At 29.5% G+C, this 20678-nt stretch overlaps 1 protein-coding gene across 1 annotated transcript; it reads right to left on the reverse strand.

Moving 5' to 3' along the window:
• Positions 1-17289: 17289 nt before the first annotated feature.
• LOC145324356 (uncharacterized) lies at positions 17290-20464 on the reverse strand. The gene is made up of 5 exons (XM_080166961.1): positions 20358-20464; positions 19429-19490; positions 19112-19162; positions 17684-17991; positions 17290-17448 (listed from the first exon to the last, which is right to left on the reverse strand). Exons 1-4 carry the CDS (start codon positions 20419-20421, stop codon positions 17701-17703), a joined length of 468 nt encoding a protein of 155 aa, XP_080023087.1. The 5' UTR covers positions 20422-20464; the 3' UTR covers positions 17290-17448; positions 17684-17700.
• Between the last annotated feature and the right edge of the window lie 214 nt (positions 20465-20678).

Below are 20678 nucleotides of genomic sequence, written 5' to 3' on the forward strand. Positions count from 1 at the left end.
CTAGTCCCCAAAGTTTTATCATAACGTTTTCTTATTTGTTTGCTTAACAACTTTGGTTGGCTCATTAAGTTGAGGAGTACTTTTTTGAATCACCATTAAGAATGTACATCAATTTATCGTCCATTGTCTTATCCGTTTACACTTTACTAATCTTTTTTTTTTCTAAAATATTTATTAATTATTTGATTTATTTATCTATACTTTTATCCTATTTATTTTTGGTATATATACACCATATAAAATATATGTATATACAAATTTTAAACACACATACCATTTTTGTAAAAAGAAAGAAAATATAAAAATTTTCACTGTTTATTACAGCTATTTGAAAAAATTCTTATCTTGTTTACCATATAAATAGTTTTAATTAAGACGAAAAATTTATTTAAAGAGTTCATTGCTAATTAATCAATAAAAAAAACTGTAAGAAGCTAAGTAGATGACTTTTAACCCTTAACAGTCGGGCCCCTTGCCGCACCTTAATCGGTCGGGGGGGGGGGGGGGCTAGAGGGCTAAATTTTTTTTGCAAGTCTCTGTTTGATAATGAATTTCCGACCTTAGGTAAGTCAAAGTCAATTTTCGCTTCCTTCGCCCTTTTATTTAACAACCTTTATGTTTAGGTCCTTTTTTTACTTAAAATTTCAAACGGCTGTAAATTTCCTATTTTTGAAGCTAGAAGAACAATTTTTTTGCAGAAAATGTTTATCATTATGTAAATTTTATATTATAAATATCAAATATAAATTTCAGCGGCCGCAGCTGTACTTGGCGGCGGCGGATCTTTATGAAATTTTAATACGTTATACAGACATGTAATAAAAGCTTAAGTTTAAAATTTGACGTCTCTAAATAAAAAAATTTAGGCCACAGGAGCCGTCTAAAGATTTCTGGAGAATAAAGATCATTACTGGAACACCTATATTTCATACTAGAAATGCCTGGATGTACCATCCAGGTATAGATAAATTAGTGAAAATTATTGTTTCCTTCTGTTATAATACATTATTGGTATTGCATCTTATAGCTATTCTTTCATAGCGTAGTAGTATAATATGAGAGAATGGGGTACGAAGATCAGTGGTTCAATTCTTGTTGTTAGAATAAACATTTTTTATTTCCTTTAAAAAAAATTTAATTTTTTATTAAATAAATAGAATAAAACTAAAACTTATTTTGAAAAGTCACTTAAAATCTTTTAAAAAGCAATTTAAAAAAAAAATGTTGCCAAGCCTCGAACCGACTTCCTTGGCCCTAAATATTCTAAAGAATATTTCTTTTTATGACATTGTAAACAATATCAGTAATTAATAAAATAAAACTAATTTTGAAGTCCCTTAATATCTTTGAAAAGGTAATTAAAAAAAATTATCGCCAAGCCTCGAACCGACTTCCATGGCCCTAAATATTTTAAAGAATACTTTATAGTAATTGTTTAAATTAAGTAATTATTTAAGCTTTCCTCTTTAGCTCAGTGGATAAGTTTTATTGTTAATATTTTATCCAAGCAGTCTGAAGCACCTAAGATCGAAACCACTTTGGGTATTTAAAAAATATTTTTATCTTTATAGAGAGAGAGAAAGAGAAAGAAAGATATTGTTGTGTGGAGGGGGGGGGGGGTAATTTTTTCCCAGAACGATTTCTCTTGGGTGGGTGGTGTTACCCTCTTCCAAAATAGTTAGAAACCTTCCCAGAACCTATGATAAGCTACCCTGTAAAGGAGAACCATATGGGTTCAGGGGTTAGCGAGATCCTTTGTCACAAACAAACAGACAGACAAATAAACATTCTGTTACTTTATTATATGGATGATAGCTTTAATAGTTTATTATACATGCGGGCAATAGAACTGGAATTCTTGATAAGTTACGTGGGGGGTTTTGAACCGGCGACCTATAAGCTTTGAGGGATACTTAATATTATAGGAGGAAAGAGAGAGAGAGAGAGAGAGAGAGAGAGAGAGAGAGAGAGAGAAATTCGTAGGTTGCGTAATTTTCAATCATCAGCGACCGTTTAAACGGATATAAAAATCAAAAATTTATAAAGTAACAGGATATTTGTCTGTGTGTTTGTATTTTTGGAGGGTAGGGCGAGTAATATAATATGTAATAGTTATTTAAAGCATCGTATTATTAACTATTATTATATAACACTGGCTTTAATCTGAAATGATTGTGCATTTTTATATTCATAGAAAACTGGATATAATAAGATGTTAAATATATTTTTCAGTCTGTTATGTTAAACAAAAAAAATTTTTAAAATTAATGTCCCTGCCTGGAGTCGATCTTGGATAACCACGACCTTAGCCTTACAACGTACCCCTATGCCACAAAACCGCATTAATATCAAACAAAAATTTGTCATTTTTTTACAACCCAAAACAAAATTAATAATGGGGCTTCTTTTTCTTCCATTGTTCTTTCCTTGAACTTTCCTTGAATATTAATATTTTTCTTCCATTGTCTTTTACCCTACTATTAATCTTTTTCTTCCATTTTCCAATCCCCGACTATTAATCTCTGAATATTATAAGAGGGGATAGAAATTGAAATTATTATAATAGCTAAAACTATTACGCCGATATTAAATTACACCAAATTTTTGTTAAAAATATTGTTATAAGAGCTAAAAAAAACGTTCTGCCGACATTTAAATACTCTTTTGTTTTAATTTAAATTATTCTAATAATTTTTACAAAGACGACATTAAATAGGTATAATTTTTAAACATGTTGATTGTTGAATCAATACCCCATCATGTGTAATTTCTTGCCGCGTCAAATTTTTAAAAATTAAGACATAAATTTTTTTTATACATTGTCTAATTTTAGCAATAAATCTTAATGTTTTCCATAGCTCAGTGGGAAAGTGGTGGTGACGGGTTATCATGGTTGAGCGTTCAATTCCCGGATTTCATTCGTTTTTTTTTCAGTTCGTTTCCTTGTCTACCTTGAATGCGAGTTCAAGACTTACGAAAAACAAATTTAAAAAAAATAGCTTTTTGATATTTTAAGTGACTGTTAATACAATGTAAATAAGTAAACTTTTACCAAATACCTATTACTTATTATATCAGAGAGTGAAAATGATATTTAGTGTTTGGGTAGTTTCGAACTGACAACCTTCCGACTTGAATCGAAGTTAAACAAAAAAATATTTAAATTAGTTTTAGTTAAAAATTTATAGATCAATCGCAGAGATTTGAACACACAATGTTTCCGTTAATAAGCAAGTACGATAACCACATTACCAAGAATGCCAGTATAAATGTGTAAAATTAATTACAATAGTGGTGGGGGGGGGGGGAGGAGGGGTTTACTGAACCGGCATCATATGGCCTTTGTAGTTTAGCGAGGAGAGATAGATTGATAGATAAAAAAATCATGGAGGTTTCGTGAATTTCATTTTGGGAGGTGGGGGGAGACATAAGGAGGAAATAGGGAAGGAAGAACATATGAAGTGGGATGGATTTATAATAATAGTATAGTTTTTTTTACAAAAACTTAATTTTCTCACAAATCATGAGTTATTTTTTATAATAGAAATGATGCAATTTATAATAATAAAACATTTTTTGAATAATAAAAGTCGGATAGTCACGGAGGTTTCATGAATATGCCAGAATGTAAAGTAGGGAAGTTTTGTGAGAAAAAAATCACCAAACCTCCAAATTTTTTTATGAAATAAAAACTACGAGGTTTCGTGAATAATACTTTTTTTACTACATTTTCTTTTTTACATTCATTCTTTGAAGTTTCGTGTAGCTTATATATAGAACGCGAGTCTTCTTATTCGGTTAACCCGGGTTCGAATCTTCTCCGAGAGGGGTGGGCTTTTTATCGATGTTAAAAATTGGAAGATTTCATTAAATAAAAGTTGTCGCAAATATAGGTATTAAATGAGGATGTACTACTAGAGGATATTTTAGTATTTTGGTAAGATAAAATGCTATGTTTAAGTAAAAGAAATATTTTTGCTCTTTACCTGGATGACCCTGCCAGGTTTGCTGGCATCCTGTGCCCGTCAGGATGGAGATATTAAAAAATTCTAACTCTCAGTTATGTGTCATACCCATACTTAAAAAGTCACACAGTTTGGACTCTTTATCTTTCACACACAGAAAATGAGATAGAAAAAAACGGAGGTGGGGCGTTCAACGCCCCTCTACCGACCGTTATGGATGGCTATAAATATAGAGTAGCCTTGTTAATACAAAATCTAATGATACTTGACCTACATATATAAAAAAACATCTAGACCTATAAAAATGATTGTATTTTATTGTTGTGTATATCAATATATATATTTTCTTCATTACTCCCATTAGAATATCTTATCATAAAAAAGTAATCCCATCTCCTAAAGTTATATAAAAATTAACTGATTTTGGTTGGTTGATTTTTTACTGCATTTCTTCAGTATAATAGCAATGCACTAATAAAATTTAAGACTTCTATATGTGTTTTTTTGTATTTTGTATTGTATTTTGTAATTGTTCTGGGCCATTCCTTGCGAAGTATAATGTTTAAGTCTTAGTTAGTGCTTCTTTAATCTTGCTGCTTAGAATACTATACTCCATAGAATTGTTGGCTGACGGGTGGTTTAATATCACGTAGAATGGGGACATTGGGCTTTTCATTACACTAGTCTCCAAAGTCTTATAATAACGTATTCTAATTCCTTGGCTTAACAACCTAGGGAACTTTTATAGAATTTTTATTAGTTGGTTACTTTAGTTGAGTGTCCAAAGATTTTAACCACTAATTGTAATCTACAGAAGGGGTATTTTTGTGTATCATTATTGGGGGTGTACATCATTTTCTTGGCCATTGTCCTAACCCTTTGAATACCTGCAATATAATACTCTGCCTTCTTGCCAATATAAAAAGGTTATAAACAAAGAAATGTCTTTCCTTGTTTTGCGAATATTAATATCAATATGTTCAGTACATGTATTTATTCATTAGAGTGTATCAAATAATTTCAAGCATTTCAGATCTTGTAATTAATATTTTTTCCTCAAATTATATATGAACTAGTTTTATAAATGTTATTATTTTTATTCAACTCAAATATTGGTAGCTGTTAAAAAAAAAAAAAAAATCAACACGAAGCTCCAATAAATTCCTAGCGTAAACTACCAATTTTATAGATATTAACAAACATAAAAACACCCAACTAAATACTAAATTATAAATTCACTAAAAATAATGCAGTCTATTCTATTAGACAACAGACATATCTATAAAGTGTAAAGGCACTCAATATCTGTTATACGAATCGATATCTTATTACTTGGATGTTGCACCAAATTTTCTTGTACTTTGATAAAGGGATGGTTACAAATGGCTAAAATAAAGACACACAACATCCACCCTCTTCACTCTATCCCCTCCCCTCCTACTGGATGAACAAAACTAACCAATAAATGAGGTCCGTATTTGCAAGCTAAATTGACGACAAATTTTCCCATGTAAATATATGCACGTATATCCTATATCCATTGTTATAGGAAGTAATACACAATTATCAATGTTAGGATGCCAAACTAGCATTATTAAGTATAGCATACATGTACTTGAAGCAGGTACAAGGACAATTATAGCCATAAACTACAAAACGTAGAGCATTGAAGATGTAAAAGTATGTTATACTTACAATAAAAACAGGATGTCTGTCTGTGTGTGTAACGAAAGATCTGGCTAAACAATTAACTTATGGTCCAGGGAAGGTTATAAATATTTCTCGTATTCATTCGAATCCGGTGGATAGGAACCGGTTCTCATCCATACGAAAAAACTATGTCTAGCATCGTATTATATCCAGCTTTCTACGAATATAAAAATGTACAATCATAAAATTAAAACTAGTTTTTTAGCCCCGAGGTGCAGAAGGTGTACATTCTTTATCCGCGGAAAGCTGTTTATAATACGAGGCGAGAAATAACTATTATAGACGGAAAACTTCACCCCCTCAAGAAAAATCTCGCATAGACAAAAATATTCTCCATATGGAAAATTTGAAAGTGAAGTAACAGTTCACATTATTAACTGTCGTTTCTGGTAATGTAATAACAGAGTTCATATTACTTTTTTGGGGGGGGAAGGGGCGAAAAATATTAGGAATTTTTAAAATTTTGGGTTAAATTCTGCTGCATGATATTTAAATATTATTAGTATACAATCTTTTATTGCATTTTTTCGATAAAAAGCAGTACAAAAAAAACGTTATGTTTCAACCAACTTAAACAAAAACGTGTTTTTATACTACATATTTAGTGCTCAATTGCAACACTATGCATTTTTATGAATAAATAATGAATAAATGTAAAAAAAGAGCCAAAAAACATTCTTCTATTATTAATCATGTATAATAAATAAGAATTAGTCTATATGAAAAATGAGGTGCCGGCCCAAAAAACATTATTTTGATGGCAAATGAAAATATTGTAAATACAAAAAAACATATCCCATTATACATATGTTTTTTCTCAAGTTTAAGATTTTAATAACCGCTGATTTGATTTGATTTTCTATTAGCTTCACATAGGTCCTGTAATTTTTTTTTATATTTTATATTTACAGATTTAAAATTTTGTGATGATTCTATCTAAGCTATTTGTATAGCGCCTATATGCTAGGAACGTAGCCGCTAGTTAATCTTTAAAGCAAAAGCTTTAGTTAGCTCAGAGCTATACATCAATTACAGGCGCTTGTTTTGGCAGTTGTCCAGATTTACCTGCCATAAATGTACAAATAATTCTTTATACAATGCAAGAATAATTTGCAATTGAAATATTTAATGTTTTGTCATATTTACTCCATCTATAGAACTAAAACATTTCATTCATTAAAAAATAACAGATAAAAATAAAATATACCTTAAAATAGGAGTCTGATCTTTTAATAGGCCTTTTTAGACATGTACATACACTTTAGCATTATGGAATATTTATTTATCGCATCGTATTATAGACAGCTTTCTGCGGATATTAAAATGAAAAATTATAAGATTAAAACCACTTTTGTTGGTCCCAAAGGGCAAAATGCCCGGGCTATCAAAATGGTTTTAATTTTATGTTTTTTATTTTAATATTTGTAGAAAATTGTCAGTATAACGATATTATTAATTATTTTTCATTATGGCTGAGAACCGGTTCTACTCCAGGGGATACTAATCAGTTTCGAGGCCATGCTGGAATATAATTTCTCCATTTGCAGTGTAACTGATTATAACCTTGTCGCAAGACAAATTATAATTGATTAAGACACATTATACATACATATATTCTAACAAGACTTTAGACTTTCATTACACAAATAATAAAATACTGGTTCATATGTAATTGAAACATACAACATGAAACAAATGAAGTAGATGAATAAAAAAGGATTACAACATCCATAAAAGCGAAGCTTCAAAAAAGCTCTGTTATAGAAATCTTCATGCAAAGTTTATCATGATAGGACAATTCTAACCTGTCTAAATGAACGAAAAGAGCTAACCATACCGTACGGACCGACACTAATTATAGAAAAGCTCCGATTTTAAAAAGATCAACGCTTTAATGATAAAACAAAAATATAATCAGAAATAACACTTTTCTCTCTAATTATGGACGAATCTGGGATCTTGAATGGAGAACTCAATCGGTTAAGTGATTAACGAGATATAAATAAACAAAAAACCTAAATACTTCATCGAACAGAATTATAAAATTAGAATGTATAATAAGGAACCGTATATATTGCAACTTTTAATGAATACAAAAAAATACTTTTTTCTCTGTTGATTAACTGACACATAACTGAAGAACACAGTAAAAGTGTCGGACTGATTATGACGTAAAAAAATAGCCATGAGAGGCCATTATTGACCAATGGTAAAATTTATAGTGGCTTCTCATTGGCTAATTTTTTTTACCTCATAATCAGTCCGACACTTTTACTGTTTTTTTCATAACTGAACTATTTGTAAAAAGAAATATTATAATTTGTGTTAGTTTGACTTTACCAAAGCAGTCGACACACCAAACATGGTCCAATCTGTATTCTTGTTATATTTGCTTCAATAGATGTTAAAGAAGATAAACCCTTGAATACATGTTTAGCCAGTAATAAAGGGATCAAAACTAATTCTACAACGATACGACCTTAACGAAACGCTGAAAAGTGTCTTTTTGACATACATCCTATTTTATTAGATTAAGATTAATATCATGTTTCTAATTGTTTGGGATAAGATTCGAACTGTGTACTGCCACTTTAACTAGCTAATGATAAACAATCTTAAAAGTTCATAGGCCTTATTTGATTTGGGTGTTTAATTTTGTTGACAAGCATTAAAATATTTATTTTAATAAACTAGAAATTTTCTTCATGTTGCCTAGAGGTAGGATTTAACGCAAACACAATGTGCAAATTTTTAGTACTAGATTATCAAACAAAACAAAAAACATTATAAACATGTTGGTATCCTTTGTGTCCCTGTTAAAGTTTTGAGTCTGGATAAGCTCACATTGTTTTTGTTAATGGGAATTACTGCGGCAAAATCATGCACAGGGGATAGATAATAACAACTAAATTTTAAATCTAAAAAGTAACATGTATTGTTCCAAGCAATCATTTTTTTGGGAAGGTTTGTATTTGTCTTGTATTTTTTGATCGCTTCCTAAAGACTAAAAAGCTTCTAAGCACGTGTGAGGCAATTAAAATTCCTCAAGTTTTAAAGTGTTTAAATTTTTGTTATGTTTAATTAAAGTCAAAGATTAATTAGTCTACATGTAAAAAATACATTTTACTCTTAAAAAAATTTCAATTTTCATTTTTTAAAAGTACATCAATAAAAAACATACCTTATCCCTGAGAGCGTGTAGAAGCAACATATTTATTTTCATGCAGTCTTCCTATCTTAATATCTTATTAAGTCTACCAAAGTTTTGCTAAAACATTTATATTTTATAGGCAACGCATTTGTATCAGGCTGTTAGGATCTTTGGATTATGGAAAGAAAACGAACTAGCGGGTTTCTTCGTATTTTCACAGAAGCCTTTCTCCTATTTCTAGCCAATGCGGGGGGCTCTAATCCTACGGGGCAAATTTCCTAACCCTGCGTGGCAATCATTAACGTTTACCTAACCTGAAATAACCTATCAAAATCTCCTACTTTTTATATGTCTATATCATTTAAAACTTTAGATTTTCTAAACTTTGATCAGACAAACAAAATGTTAGGAAATTTATATTCTAAACTTACCTCATCAATGTTTGATTTTAGATTAACTTTTTTGTATAGGATAAAACATAGTTTTTAATAAAAAAGGGAAAAATTATGTCCAAAATAAACATAAAAATATATCAGGGTTCGTCATTCGCGACTAAGTTTAAAATTTAAACCCATAGAGAAAATAATAAAAGAGAGGAATCGAGGTATTTGAAGGATTAAAATAGGCAGTGGGCCTAGAGGCCTATATTGAGAAATTGCCGCGCTGAATTTTTAATGTTATTCCACCACTTTTCAAAATGGGAATATCTTAAAATTAAATGTAATTCCAAGACAATTATAGTTGCTGTTTGAAGCATACATCTGATTTTTATAGGATGATATAGAAATATTTTGAATTATCATCCATTCTGATGAATCCTAATGAAAGAATATAAAATTATCATTATTAATTTTTCATGACTTTGCTTCTGACTTTAATCATAACTCTCATTATTAGCTTATAAGATTTATATTGCAGTCTATCTAACTTTTATTTCTTAATAAATAAACGTTTTTACAAATTTAATATGAACATTTGATTGTAAATTATAATAATCAGTTTTTCAGTGCCATCTAGCTTTGGATATAAAACTAGAATATCAAAGCGTTCATCAATTTTTATTTTGCCTGTATTTTTCTTGTTTTGGATTTTTGTCACTAAAGGGCCAAACCCTGAGGGGTAAATAACAACACTTGAAAAAATTAGAAATATTGCAAAAACGAGTATTGTCTTAGAGAGAACATAGATAGCATTACAGATTATTCACTTATTTAGATTATTCGTTTATGAAATTTTTTATTTAATATTTAGCCTTAGTTTTAATGTATGTCTTTGAAGTAGACAACTAGCGAACCTGGTGGCTGAGAGCTAAACTATTAATTTTTTATTAGTAAACATTTTAAAGTTTTATCATGTTAATTAGATTTAAATATTACATTTAGGCTAATTTGAAAAAAAATAAATTTTTGATCATAAAAGGTGAACCCTCCTATTTTTAAACTAGGTGAAACATACTTTTCTGCTGCACTAAGACCGCCCACGGCTGTTTGTTTTTTAAGATTCTAAATCAAATTGTATTTTAAATATTTTCTTTAAATTTTTTTAAAACATAATAAATTACAGAAAAATAATAATAATTAATAAGATAAACTTTTTTTATGTTTTTTTACATATATAGAATAGGTTATGATTAAGATGCAAAAAGCCGCGGACGGTTTAGATAAATAGCAGACAAATTATTTTACTAGGGGGGAAGTAATATTTTACAATGAAATTGGGGTGAGTATTCATTCTCTTATCCTTTTTTTGTAAGCAGCCAAAACTGTGTGTATGCCCTTGCATGTAAAGACATATTTGTATTTATGATCCAATAAAATTATGCAGCAAACCCATAATCTATAAAATAGAAAGATTATATAAAATAAGATAGATAGATGGATAGTTAATCAGATTGATTTATTGATGGATAAATTGGTTGCTTGCTAGAAATATAAACTGCGAACCAAAAAAATAGGCAAATCTGAATTTGCAGAATAGCAGCTTTAATATTCATTTAGGATGATTATACTGTAAATATAAAATGTAGATGCATCTTTTGGTTACAAGTTTTCACTGTTATTTTTTTATTAATCAGCACCAATGAAGCACAAGATCTCAAAAACAGCATATTGGGTAAAAACTGGTGAACCAAAAAGATATGCAAATCCAAAACAAATTAAGGAAAAACGATTTTTTTTGCACTTTTCTCCTCTTTTAAAGATTAATTCTGATAAATTAACAATGTTTTAAGTGATTTATGCATTAATTATTATGAAATGTAGTATAAGGTAGAAATTAATGATTTTTTAAAATAAGAAATATTAGAAAAAAAGAAATTCGACCCTTATCACTTTAGAGGACAGTTGCTGACCTCCAGTCTTATGTATGAAGCTAAATACATATTAAAAATAATAATCACCTCCAAAAGTATACAAAAATGATTTTTAATGTGTTAAAAAAATCTATTTAAAATCTTGATTTTGAGGATGATGGCCTTTAAGATGCTCCTATGGGTAGTGATGGTGAGCCAAATGTTATCAAAGTGCATGACCATGATGACAACTTATATATTGAACTATGGTCCAATTTTTGTATTCATAGCAGCCTACAGCCAAGCAGTATTAAAAAAGAAAAAAATTGTAATTTTAATTACTCCATTGCATAACATTAACGAGTTCATAAGTAGAAGAGAAGGGGGGAAAAGTATAAGGAAAATTTAGCAAGCTTTGAAAAAAGGTGTCGAGAAAGACAAATTTCGTGAAATGGTGTTCTGTTTGGGTAAACTATGTATATGTGTACTTTCAGTTACTTACAAATGATTTAGTAAACTCCCAAAGCCTATACGTGTTTATACAACGTATTTTACAGTTTTATGTTACTCCCCCCATTACCCTCCAAAATCTAATCATAAACAATCATTTTCAGTTTTATGACAATCTGAAAATGATTAGATGCTTAAAAATGTAAAAATGTAAAAACTGTTTCTTATTTAGAAATGATAATATAAACTTATACTAATCTGGTCTCTAAAGCCACTCTTTTTCCCTTCATTCGTGGTTTATTTACTTAAAGGATTCAAAAACAGGGTTTGCAAGTTGATATTATTTTATCTTGTCTTTTTTATTTGTTACTTCTCTTAATGAATCAACAGCCAAACAAACATACAAACGGACGAAAAGAGGCTCAAGATATAAGATTGATTTTTACCATCATATCTATACATATCTAGATTTAATACAAAATTCATGAAACTAGGTAACTTTGATCGGTCATCATGACCGCTACAGTTGGAATTCTTTCCTTCCGGGTCACAAATTGTCCAACTTAAAAAGTCATCGAGTTTAGGGTTTGTATGTTGCATAGAAAAAATGTAGGTTCAATCTTATTTTTAGGTTTTAGTATAATATCCAAAATTTTGAGTTCTGGTTGCCTCGTACAGAAGTTCTGATACTGACAAATTAAGATTAATCACGCCGTACATGGGACACTTAGTCCAGGGACATAGGGAAACTCAATATTATACACTTTCTACGCTTGTAATGTCATAGAATACTACATAAGTTCTTAAATTGAGAAATTGAGTTTCATAACGCCAAATATGGAACACTTAGTCCTGGTACGAAGGGATACTAAAAATTCTAAAGTTGCTACGCTTGTAATGCCATGGAATAATGTACAGAAATTCTGATATTTAGAAACTAAGATTAATACCACTAAATATGTGACACTTAGTTCAGGGACGGAGGGAAACTCAATATTATAGAGTTTCTACGCTTGTAATGGCATACAATAATATATAGAAGTTCTTAAATTGAGTAATTGAGTTTCATAACCCAAAATATACAACACTTAGTCCAAAAACGTGGAGATACTCAATATTATAGAACTGTCACGTTTGTAATATTATTGTGAATATTATACAGAAATTCTGATATTAAGAAATTTATATTAATAACGCCAAATATTGGACACTTTGTCCAGGAAAGTAGGTATACACAATATTATAGAGTTGTTGTAATTATAATAAAGTAAAAGGATCTCAGTCTGTATGTCTGTATGTCTGTGTGTACCTCGTATCTCGTTAACTGCTGAACCGATTCGGTTATTCTTTACAGCGTAGCTTCTCATAGGTAATGGGAAGGTTTTTAAAGGGAGTGTTCCACCTCTTTGCGTGCCATTAGAGGCCTTTAGGGGCTTAGGGGCTAGCCGGTGATTATAATTATTGTATCATTTTAGATATTAGGATTAATAAAGTGAATACCAAAATAGATCAAACTTTTTATTCCTGAAAAATCAGAGATATAAACAATTTTTATTATAATTAATTCTAAATTAACTTTTTTGGTTTTTTCATAAATGTATAAATAAGTAAATTAGAAAAGAATGAAATACTTTTTGTAATAGTTTAGCTGACTCGTTAACAAATCTTTAGAAATCTTATTCTATATCCTAGTATAATAAGGAATGGTCTTTTTACACAGATTATATATGTGACTGTATATTGATTTATAGGGCTAATTTGCTCTCAGTAATATATAGTATGCATATATTATTATTGAAGGCAAAGTTGTTCTATAATCATGTTTGTCCTTCTGTCTAAATATTAATTGTTTTTCTCAGATAATATTTAATTATGAAATACATCCTTGTACTTTTTTTGGGTATAGTAATATTCATTAAAAATGTATTAATGTGCGTCAATCTATTCATGAATTAGCAAAATTAAACATTCAAAACATCACTAATGCAAGGGGTTAAACTTACATAGCTATAATAAGCCTAAAATAAAACAAAAACCTAAACAATCTAATTTTAAGAAAGGAACAAATCCTTGTTGATGCCAAAAATTAATCTTATATTGAGCATTTTTATTATGGATGTTAGCATTCTTGTTATACACATATATTATATGAGTATTAAGAAAAGATAAGGCATTCTATTAGGCTTAGCATTTATATATCATTTTGTATTTCTTTCCACATTATAGTTTGTGTCACTTAGACTTTAGCAGAACAGTTGACACAATTTTTTTTTACATTTTTTTTTTTGGGGGGGGGGAGGCTAAGAGACGCTGGGTATTAAGTAAGGTGACACCAAAAAGACAACCAACACTTTAATTTCACGACCTTAGTCTGAAAGTCCTAACTTTGCAATGTAATCAGTTGCACCTGTTTTGGGCAAAAGTATTCCCCCTTCTTTATCTATAAATGTTGTGCATCTGACATAGCAGCAGTAGAAACTATTTTACCATCTTTAGTTTGGATGCAGTGATGAGCCAAGACTCGATCCCATCACATGTTTAAATAATCCTATTGATTTTAAAAAAAAGTGTCAGTCCTTTATAAAAATCTAAAAATACAACTTTACAATTAATCTCTTCTCTTCAATTACTTAATGATTTATTTTAACAAAGTAGAAAGTCTTAAAACTTCTTACCGATTAAATTATTAAGTTGACAACCTAATATTTTACTTTTAGATGAGTGTTTGTTTGAAATATTTTGCAGAAACCTTGTTATATTTGTAGTACCCGATTCTAAAGTCATTTTATTACATTGCATTGACATAACAGAATACTTTTTAGCTATTTCAACCTAGAGCATTTGCATAAAGGGTAACTTCATGAAATGGTAAATAACCAAATAACGCTAGAGACTATTATGCAACTATGACCAACTTCGACAGGAATAAATTGTTATTTAAGGGTTGGTTGTCTATTGGGTGCTTTTTCATTATCACAACGTAGAGACAGACCTTTAAAGCTTTGCCCAATGCTCTTATACCATAACAATTACAGACATCAATCACTTGGATAGCACAACCTTTGTCATATGGTCCTAACTATCCATGAGTTGCTAATAGTTCTAAGACATGGCAGGTATTGTATTCATATTAACAACTTCAAAACACATATTTTTAATATCTTTTGATATGACAAGTTTGAACCAGATAACCGAACTCAAATAATAGACGCATTTTACAATAAATCCATGGGGTAGGTGAAACCAAACTGTGTTAATTAAATACCAAATATTTGCGGGAACAATATTAGATGTTTGAAATATTGATTGCCTATTGTTTATCTTTTGCCAATCTTGTAATTGGATGCATCAAATTGGCAGTGTCCTTCATTTCCTCACAAGATACAGGGCGAACCCCTCTTTGACATGTATTAGCATGTTATTGTTGACTTTTAGAGTGGTTAATTTGGTTCACTCCTGAAAATAAAGTGTTTCAAATTTGAATTTGAATGGTCAATTATAATTTATTATTTTAAACTTCTAAAATGGAATTAACAGCGGACATAAAGACCACCAACACTTTTTTTAACAATACTGTATGAACAGTGCGTTGCAAGTTAAAGAAAAAAAATTCTTAATTGTCTCAAGCAAGGATAGTTACATCCTAAAGTAGTAATATTTTTGAAATTATTAAGTGACAATAAGAAATTGAAATAGCAAGACGAAAGAGGGATAATTTTGTTAAATTACATTCTAATTTTAAAAAAAATATAATATAAAGGAGGAAATCCAGAACCTTGCAATGTAAATATTGGATTTTGCTAAAAAATCTGGTAAAATTAATATTGCAGCTTTAGAAAAAAATGAGCCTAAGGGGGATTGCATCCGGATGATTTATGCGTTGGGTGGCATGGAGGTAGAGAAAAAATACAGATAAACTAACCAACACTATTACTTTCCCCAATATTAAGATGTAACTTAGGGATAAGGAGTAATATTAGTTTTTAGCCAATGGCCTATCCCTGTATTAGAAGAAATATAAAGGTTAAATAAGCAGAGACTGGGTATATAAAAAATGAAGAAAAAAATGCAAAAAAGTTTTTAAAAGTTTGAGTGCTTATTTTTTTTTCTTCTTCATCCTATAATATTAAGTAGTGAGGATTTTTTGTCTAAAGCTTAAGATCTTGGAAAATGCTGGTCCGGATTGGTTGTGCTTTTCAGGGAATTTCTAAAAATGTCTTGAGGTGGGTTTAAGCTATTTTACTGAACTCCCCTTTCTAACCTAGTCGGAAAGGTATTAGTTTAAATAAAAAAACGACATTCTAATTTATTCCAAAATCTAACCTGTTTTCAGCCATAACCTCAAAAATGTAATATATAAAGTTTAGATTTTCACTTAAAATGACAGATTTGAACCCAAGACCTCGTTCATGAAAACATGCTTAATTACTGTATATGATGTGATTTTAAGAACATCTTTGCATGTTCTTGAGTGGAAAGAATAAAAAAGTTAAGGAAGAAAGTTTATTTTATGATGTAATATTATTGCACTAATTTTTTCTGCAAAGATTATGGTTTAGTTTACATATGTTTTTGTGTGTATATGTATATATCACTAGCGGTTACGCCCCTATATACCTCTAGAGGCCATTGAAGGAAAGGAGGAAGTCGACCCTCCACTTCTCATTTTAGTTCTAAAATGTAGAAAGAAAAAATATGAGAGGGGTATTTTATATTGGATAGTTTTTCTTGGGATAGTGAAAGTTCTCTCTCCACAAATAGATAAAAAGATCTGTCTGAACATATAATAGATTCACATAAAAGGAGAACCATATTGGTCCATTGGATAGCGTAATAGGTAAAATCACAAGATACAATCCTGTATTCATGCAGGAATTTTTAAAATTATGATGACCTCTTGGGGGCTTGTTGACGCTTCAGGTACAAGTACAAGAATATGTACAGTTGGAGCTTAAAGTCAAAGAACGTTTAAACAAAGAGTTGGTTGTTGCAGTATGTTTTGTCTCTTCAGTTTCATCATACTAATGCAATCCTTATAAAATAATAATTTTTACTTTAAACATGGAATATATGAGCTATAAAATGCTATTTTTCTAAAATTAATGAAAATGAATGTGATAAAAAGTTGGCAAGAATATTAATTCAGAATAAATTGTAGGCACTTTCCAGGAACAGGTGTCTGTAAATAGATATAATACAGATTATAGGTATCTTATCAATTAAGATGTTCGCCTGTTAGTCAAGTTTAATATGTTTTGGTAAGGTTGTGCTTATTTTAGATAAGGGCCCCTTCTTACTCCTAAGACATATCAACTTTGTAAAAAGTATACTTAAATTCTATGACTCTATGATAAAATTCTAGTATTGAAAGTGTGTCCTTTTACTATATCCTATATTTACTACAATTTCGTTTAGACTTAGAAATTAATGTTCTTCTTATTAAGTTCTGACACCCTACAAGAGTTATTGTGTACCCTTTCTTCTGATTTTAGAGCTTCGCTATTATGGGTATTGTCACCCTTGTTTTATAACAGGTTGATATACTGTTTAAATTTTGTTATTATAGGCTGTCCCAGATACAGCAGCATTGAAAGAACAGCAAAAATTGATCCAGGTTTCTTAACTTTTCAGCTAAAAAATTGGTTTAAACACAAGAAAAAGATAAAAAACGATTTGTTGGAAATTGTTTATCAAAAAAATTAAACACATACGAGTAAAAAATATTTATTCCAAAGTATTTAGCAGAATTGATTTAAATTTTACAAATTTGCAATTTTAACACATAAACAAAGTTTTGAAAAGATATTTCACATAAAGTTTACTAAATTCCGGTGCAGTTGAATCCATCCATTGAGCTTGTATTCGCAGAGCCTTTTCATTGCCTAAAATTTAAACAATTAATAAGATTAATGAATTACAGAACTGTTTCATAAAATATGGTATTTGGCAACTAATATAGAATAAAAGAATATCTTTATTTCCGGAAGGTAAAGTAAATTGATATTCTATTAAGTTCAGACATTCATAAAAATTTTATCAAATCTTGAACTTAAAAATGTACATTGGCAAAATATTATAACATTCTATGGATGGTCAAATGATTATAAAAATAGTTACTTAAATCAACATTGAACTTAGAACAAAATTCCAATCGCATATTCGATACATCCATAGCATGAACTTCCAGTACCAACGAGGTTTTCAGCACAAGCTTCTAGAGCATCCGTGCTTAAACCCGAAGAAACACATTGAGTGAGTATAGGTGCAAGGGTGGCAACACATGTAATAGCATCAAATACACCACAGCTTCTAGTGTTTTTGGGAAACCAGGCCTTCAGCTGCTGGCTAGTCAGGTTAGCTTCTCTGATATTACCAATCAAATCAGCATGGCTGTCAATGCTTTTTCGCATCCACATTGTCATTGTCTGATAAAATAGAGATATGCAATTTTGTACATGTATTTCTAGGCCCCTAAAGTAACTTTTTAGGTCAGCAGAAGAATGAAATTCGAAACAGTGTATTTTGAGTAACTCGTCTATTACACACCAACCCTAGGCATCAAGATAAAAAGTCAAACCCTCTTAAATTTAAGGGGGTAGTTATAAAATTTGTGCGCTTCCTTCATCATCAATTTATCAGTTGAAAAATCCTTTTTGCGACTTTGAGTATATTGATTATATAAGTGGTTGGACATCTAGGGGGTAAATACACCCCCAACCTTCAAATAACATCCCACTTATTGCTTGTCTTATACTTTGTTACAACAACTGGATTTTGGTGTAACGGGGAGTCAAAATTTTAAAGTTAAGTTAGCAAACCCCTTCTAACAAAAAACGCCACTGTATTGGATTCTTGACTATCTATAGTTCACAAATGTAAAAAAAAATTTTTATAACTTTTATCTCATACAAAGTAAATGATCTAATTTACAAAAGGTCTAACCCTACGTAAGGACTAATCCTTTAAATGGTCTTATGTTACAAAAGATCTACTTTGCAAAAGGTCTAATGCTACAGAAGGTCTAATGTTATACAAAGTCTAATGTTACAAAAGGTCGTATATTATAAAAGACCTAACCCTACAAAATATACTTATCATGGGTTAAGTTAGGTTATATGGCTTGGGTTAAGCGCCTTTGGCAGGGCTATTTTTTTTTAAATGTAATGAAATTATTTCAAGAATCTTTTCTTTGACAATTGGAATGTTTTTATGCAAAAATGTTAAATCATTTATTTAAAAAATTCTACATGTGATATTTTCCTTTATTGGTGTGTGATTTTTTTATTTATTTACATAAATTAATAAATCTATAAATATCTATATAACATTAGAATTAGATCTTTTGTAGTATTAGACCTTTTGTAAATTAGACCTTATGTAATTAGACCTTTTGCAAATCAGACCTTATGTAATTAGACCTTTTGTAAATTAGACCTTATGTAATTAGATATTTTGTAGCAACGCAAAGTAATGACCATTTAATTAATGTTGCTATTTAATGTATATGTTGTATGAAAAATACATAATTTTGATATAAATTCATACCCCAGTTAAGTTTGTTTGCTTGAATACATTTTCCAGTTCTGAAACCAAAGCCTATAATAGAAATACATGCATTATATTTATTATTATTATCAAATATTTTAATAAAATAAAAAGTTGAAATTACATTTTATATTAGCACCAAAGGCAACAAATGTTTTCGAGGGAAAAATTTTAATTTTTACTGTAATATTAAAAAAACTGTCAACATAACTATGTTCTGAAACTTTTCATTTTAAACATTAGCTTGTTCAGCTACTTTTAATATAAAAGATATAAATGACAATGTATATATATATAAAAGCTTTTTTGGCACATACCTCGTTTGTTTCTTGAAGTTTTTTCACTTGTTTGGTTAATTTCCTGATAGAATTGACATCACCTACACAGATAATTATTTAAGTAAATAGAAAAAATAAATTACAGCTTTTGCAGGAATAGTTCCATTCATTTAAAGTAATCATTGTGAATTTTACAAATGTTCAAGATTTGGTAATAAACAATAATCTTTAAAAATATAAACAAGCCTCAACTCAAAATTAAAACTTGTAAAAATTTACTCTGAAAAATGTTGATTTTTTAATGTGTTTTAGAAATATAATTCCAAACCTATCTCAAAACACAAATGAATTCCTAAAATTGCAAAATACAAGTTATACTGTTCATACAATTTTTGTCATTTTAGCTTAAAAGAAATAAAAAATTTGCTTTTCTACTTAAAAACAACTAAACGAAAACGAATATATTTTCAATTGAGTATTCAATCCAATCTACGGTAGAATATTTAGTCCTTATTTCAATGAGAGAAAATTCATAAAAAAATATTCTTTTTATCATTGACATTACATAACAGTCAATCAAATAAAATTAACTTTTAATTAATGCCACATAAGATCTAATTTACAAAAGGTTTAATCCTACAAATGGTCTAATATTGAAAAAGATCTATTTTACATATTTACTGTTTGATGTAAGGGTGGATATTTTTAAAGGAATAGGCCTTGAAACCTTTACGTTGGGTAGCCAGAACAGACTTTGGACAAACTGTCGGATGGAATTTTATTTTGTTATTTAGACTTTTGTAACATTAGACCTTTTGCAGCAACGCTGAAACATCAAGTTGAAAATAAGATTATTTGAAATTTTAATTGTCTTACTAGTAAGAAAAGTAGATCTAAAGAATATCATTAAATTTAAGTATTAAAGTATATGATCTAAAAGGAGATTTATAAACAATATTAAATATTACCTTGTGATGAAGAATCATCAAATCCAAGTATAAAAAGCACTATGAAACAAAGAAACATTTTCATGTTTGCCTAGATTTTTATTAGTTTAGCCTTCTGAAAATTTGAAAAGATATATATATTTTTTGACAATGAAAATGTATTCTTGGAAGCCTGCAGAAAATACACTGCTGTAACTGCCACAATAAGACCCAGTACCCTTGATTTGAAGCTTGCAGGCTCAACAAAAAAGTTATAATCATTTTAAAATTAATTTTTAAGAATTGGAAATTTTAAAATTTTATTAAACATGTTACTAAGCTGAAGGCACACCTGAAAACCAC

This window comes from Acartia tonsa, chromosome 7, assembly GCF_053477335.1.
Source record: "Acartia tonsa isolate MP-2025a chromosome 7, ASM5347733v1, whole genome shotgun sequence".
NCBI classification, from domain to species: Eukaryota; Metazoa; Arthropoda; class Copepoda; order Calanoida; family Acartiidae; genus Acartia; species Acartia tonsa.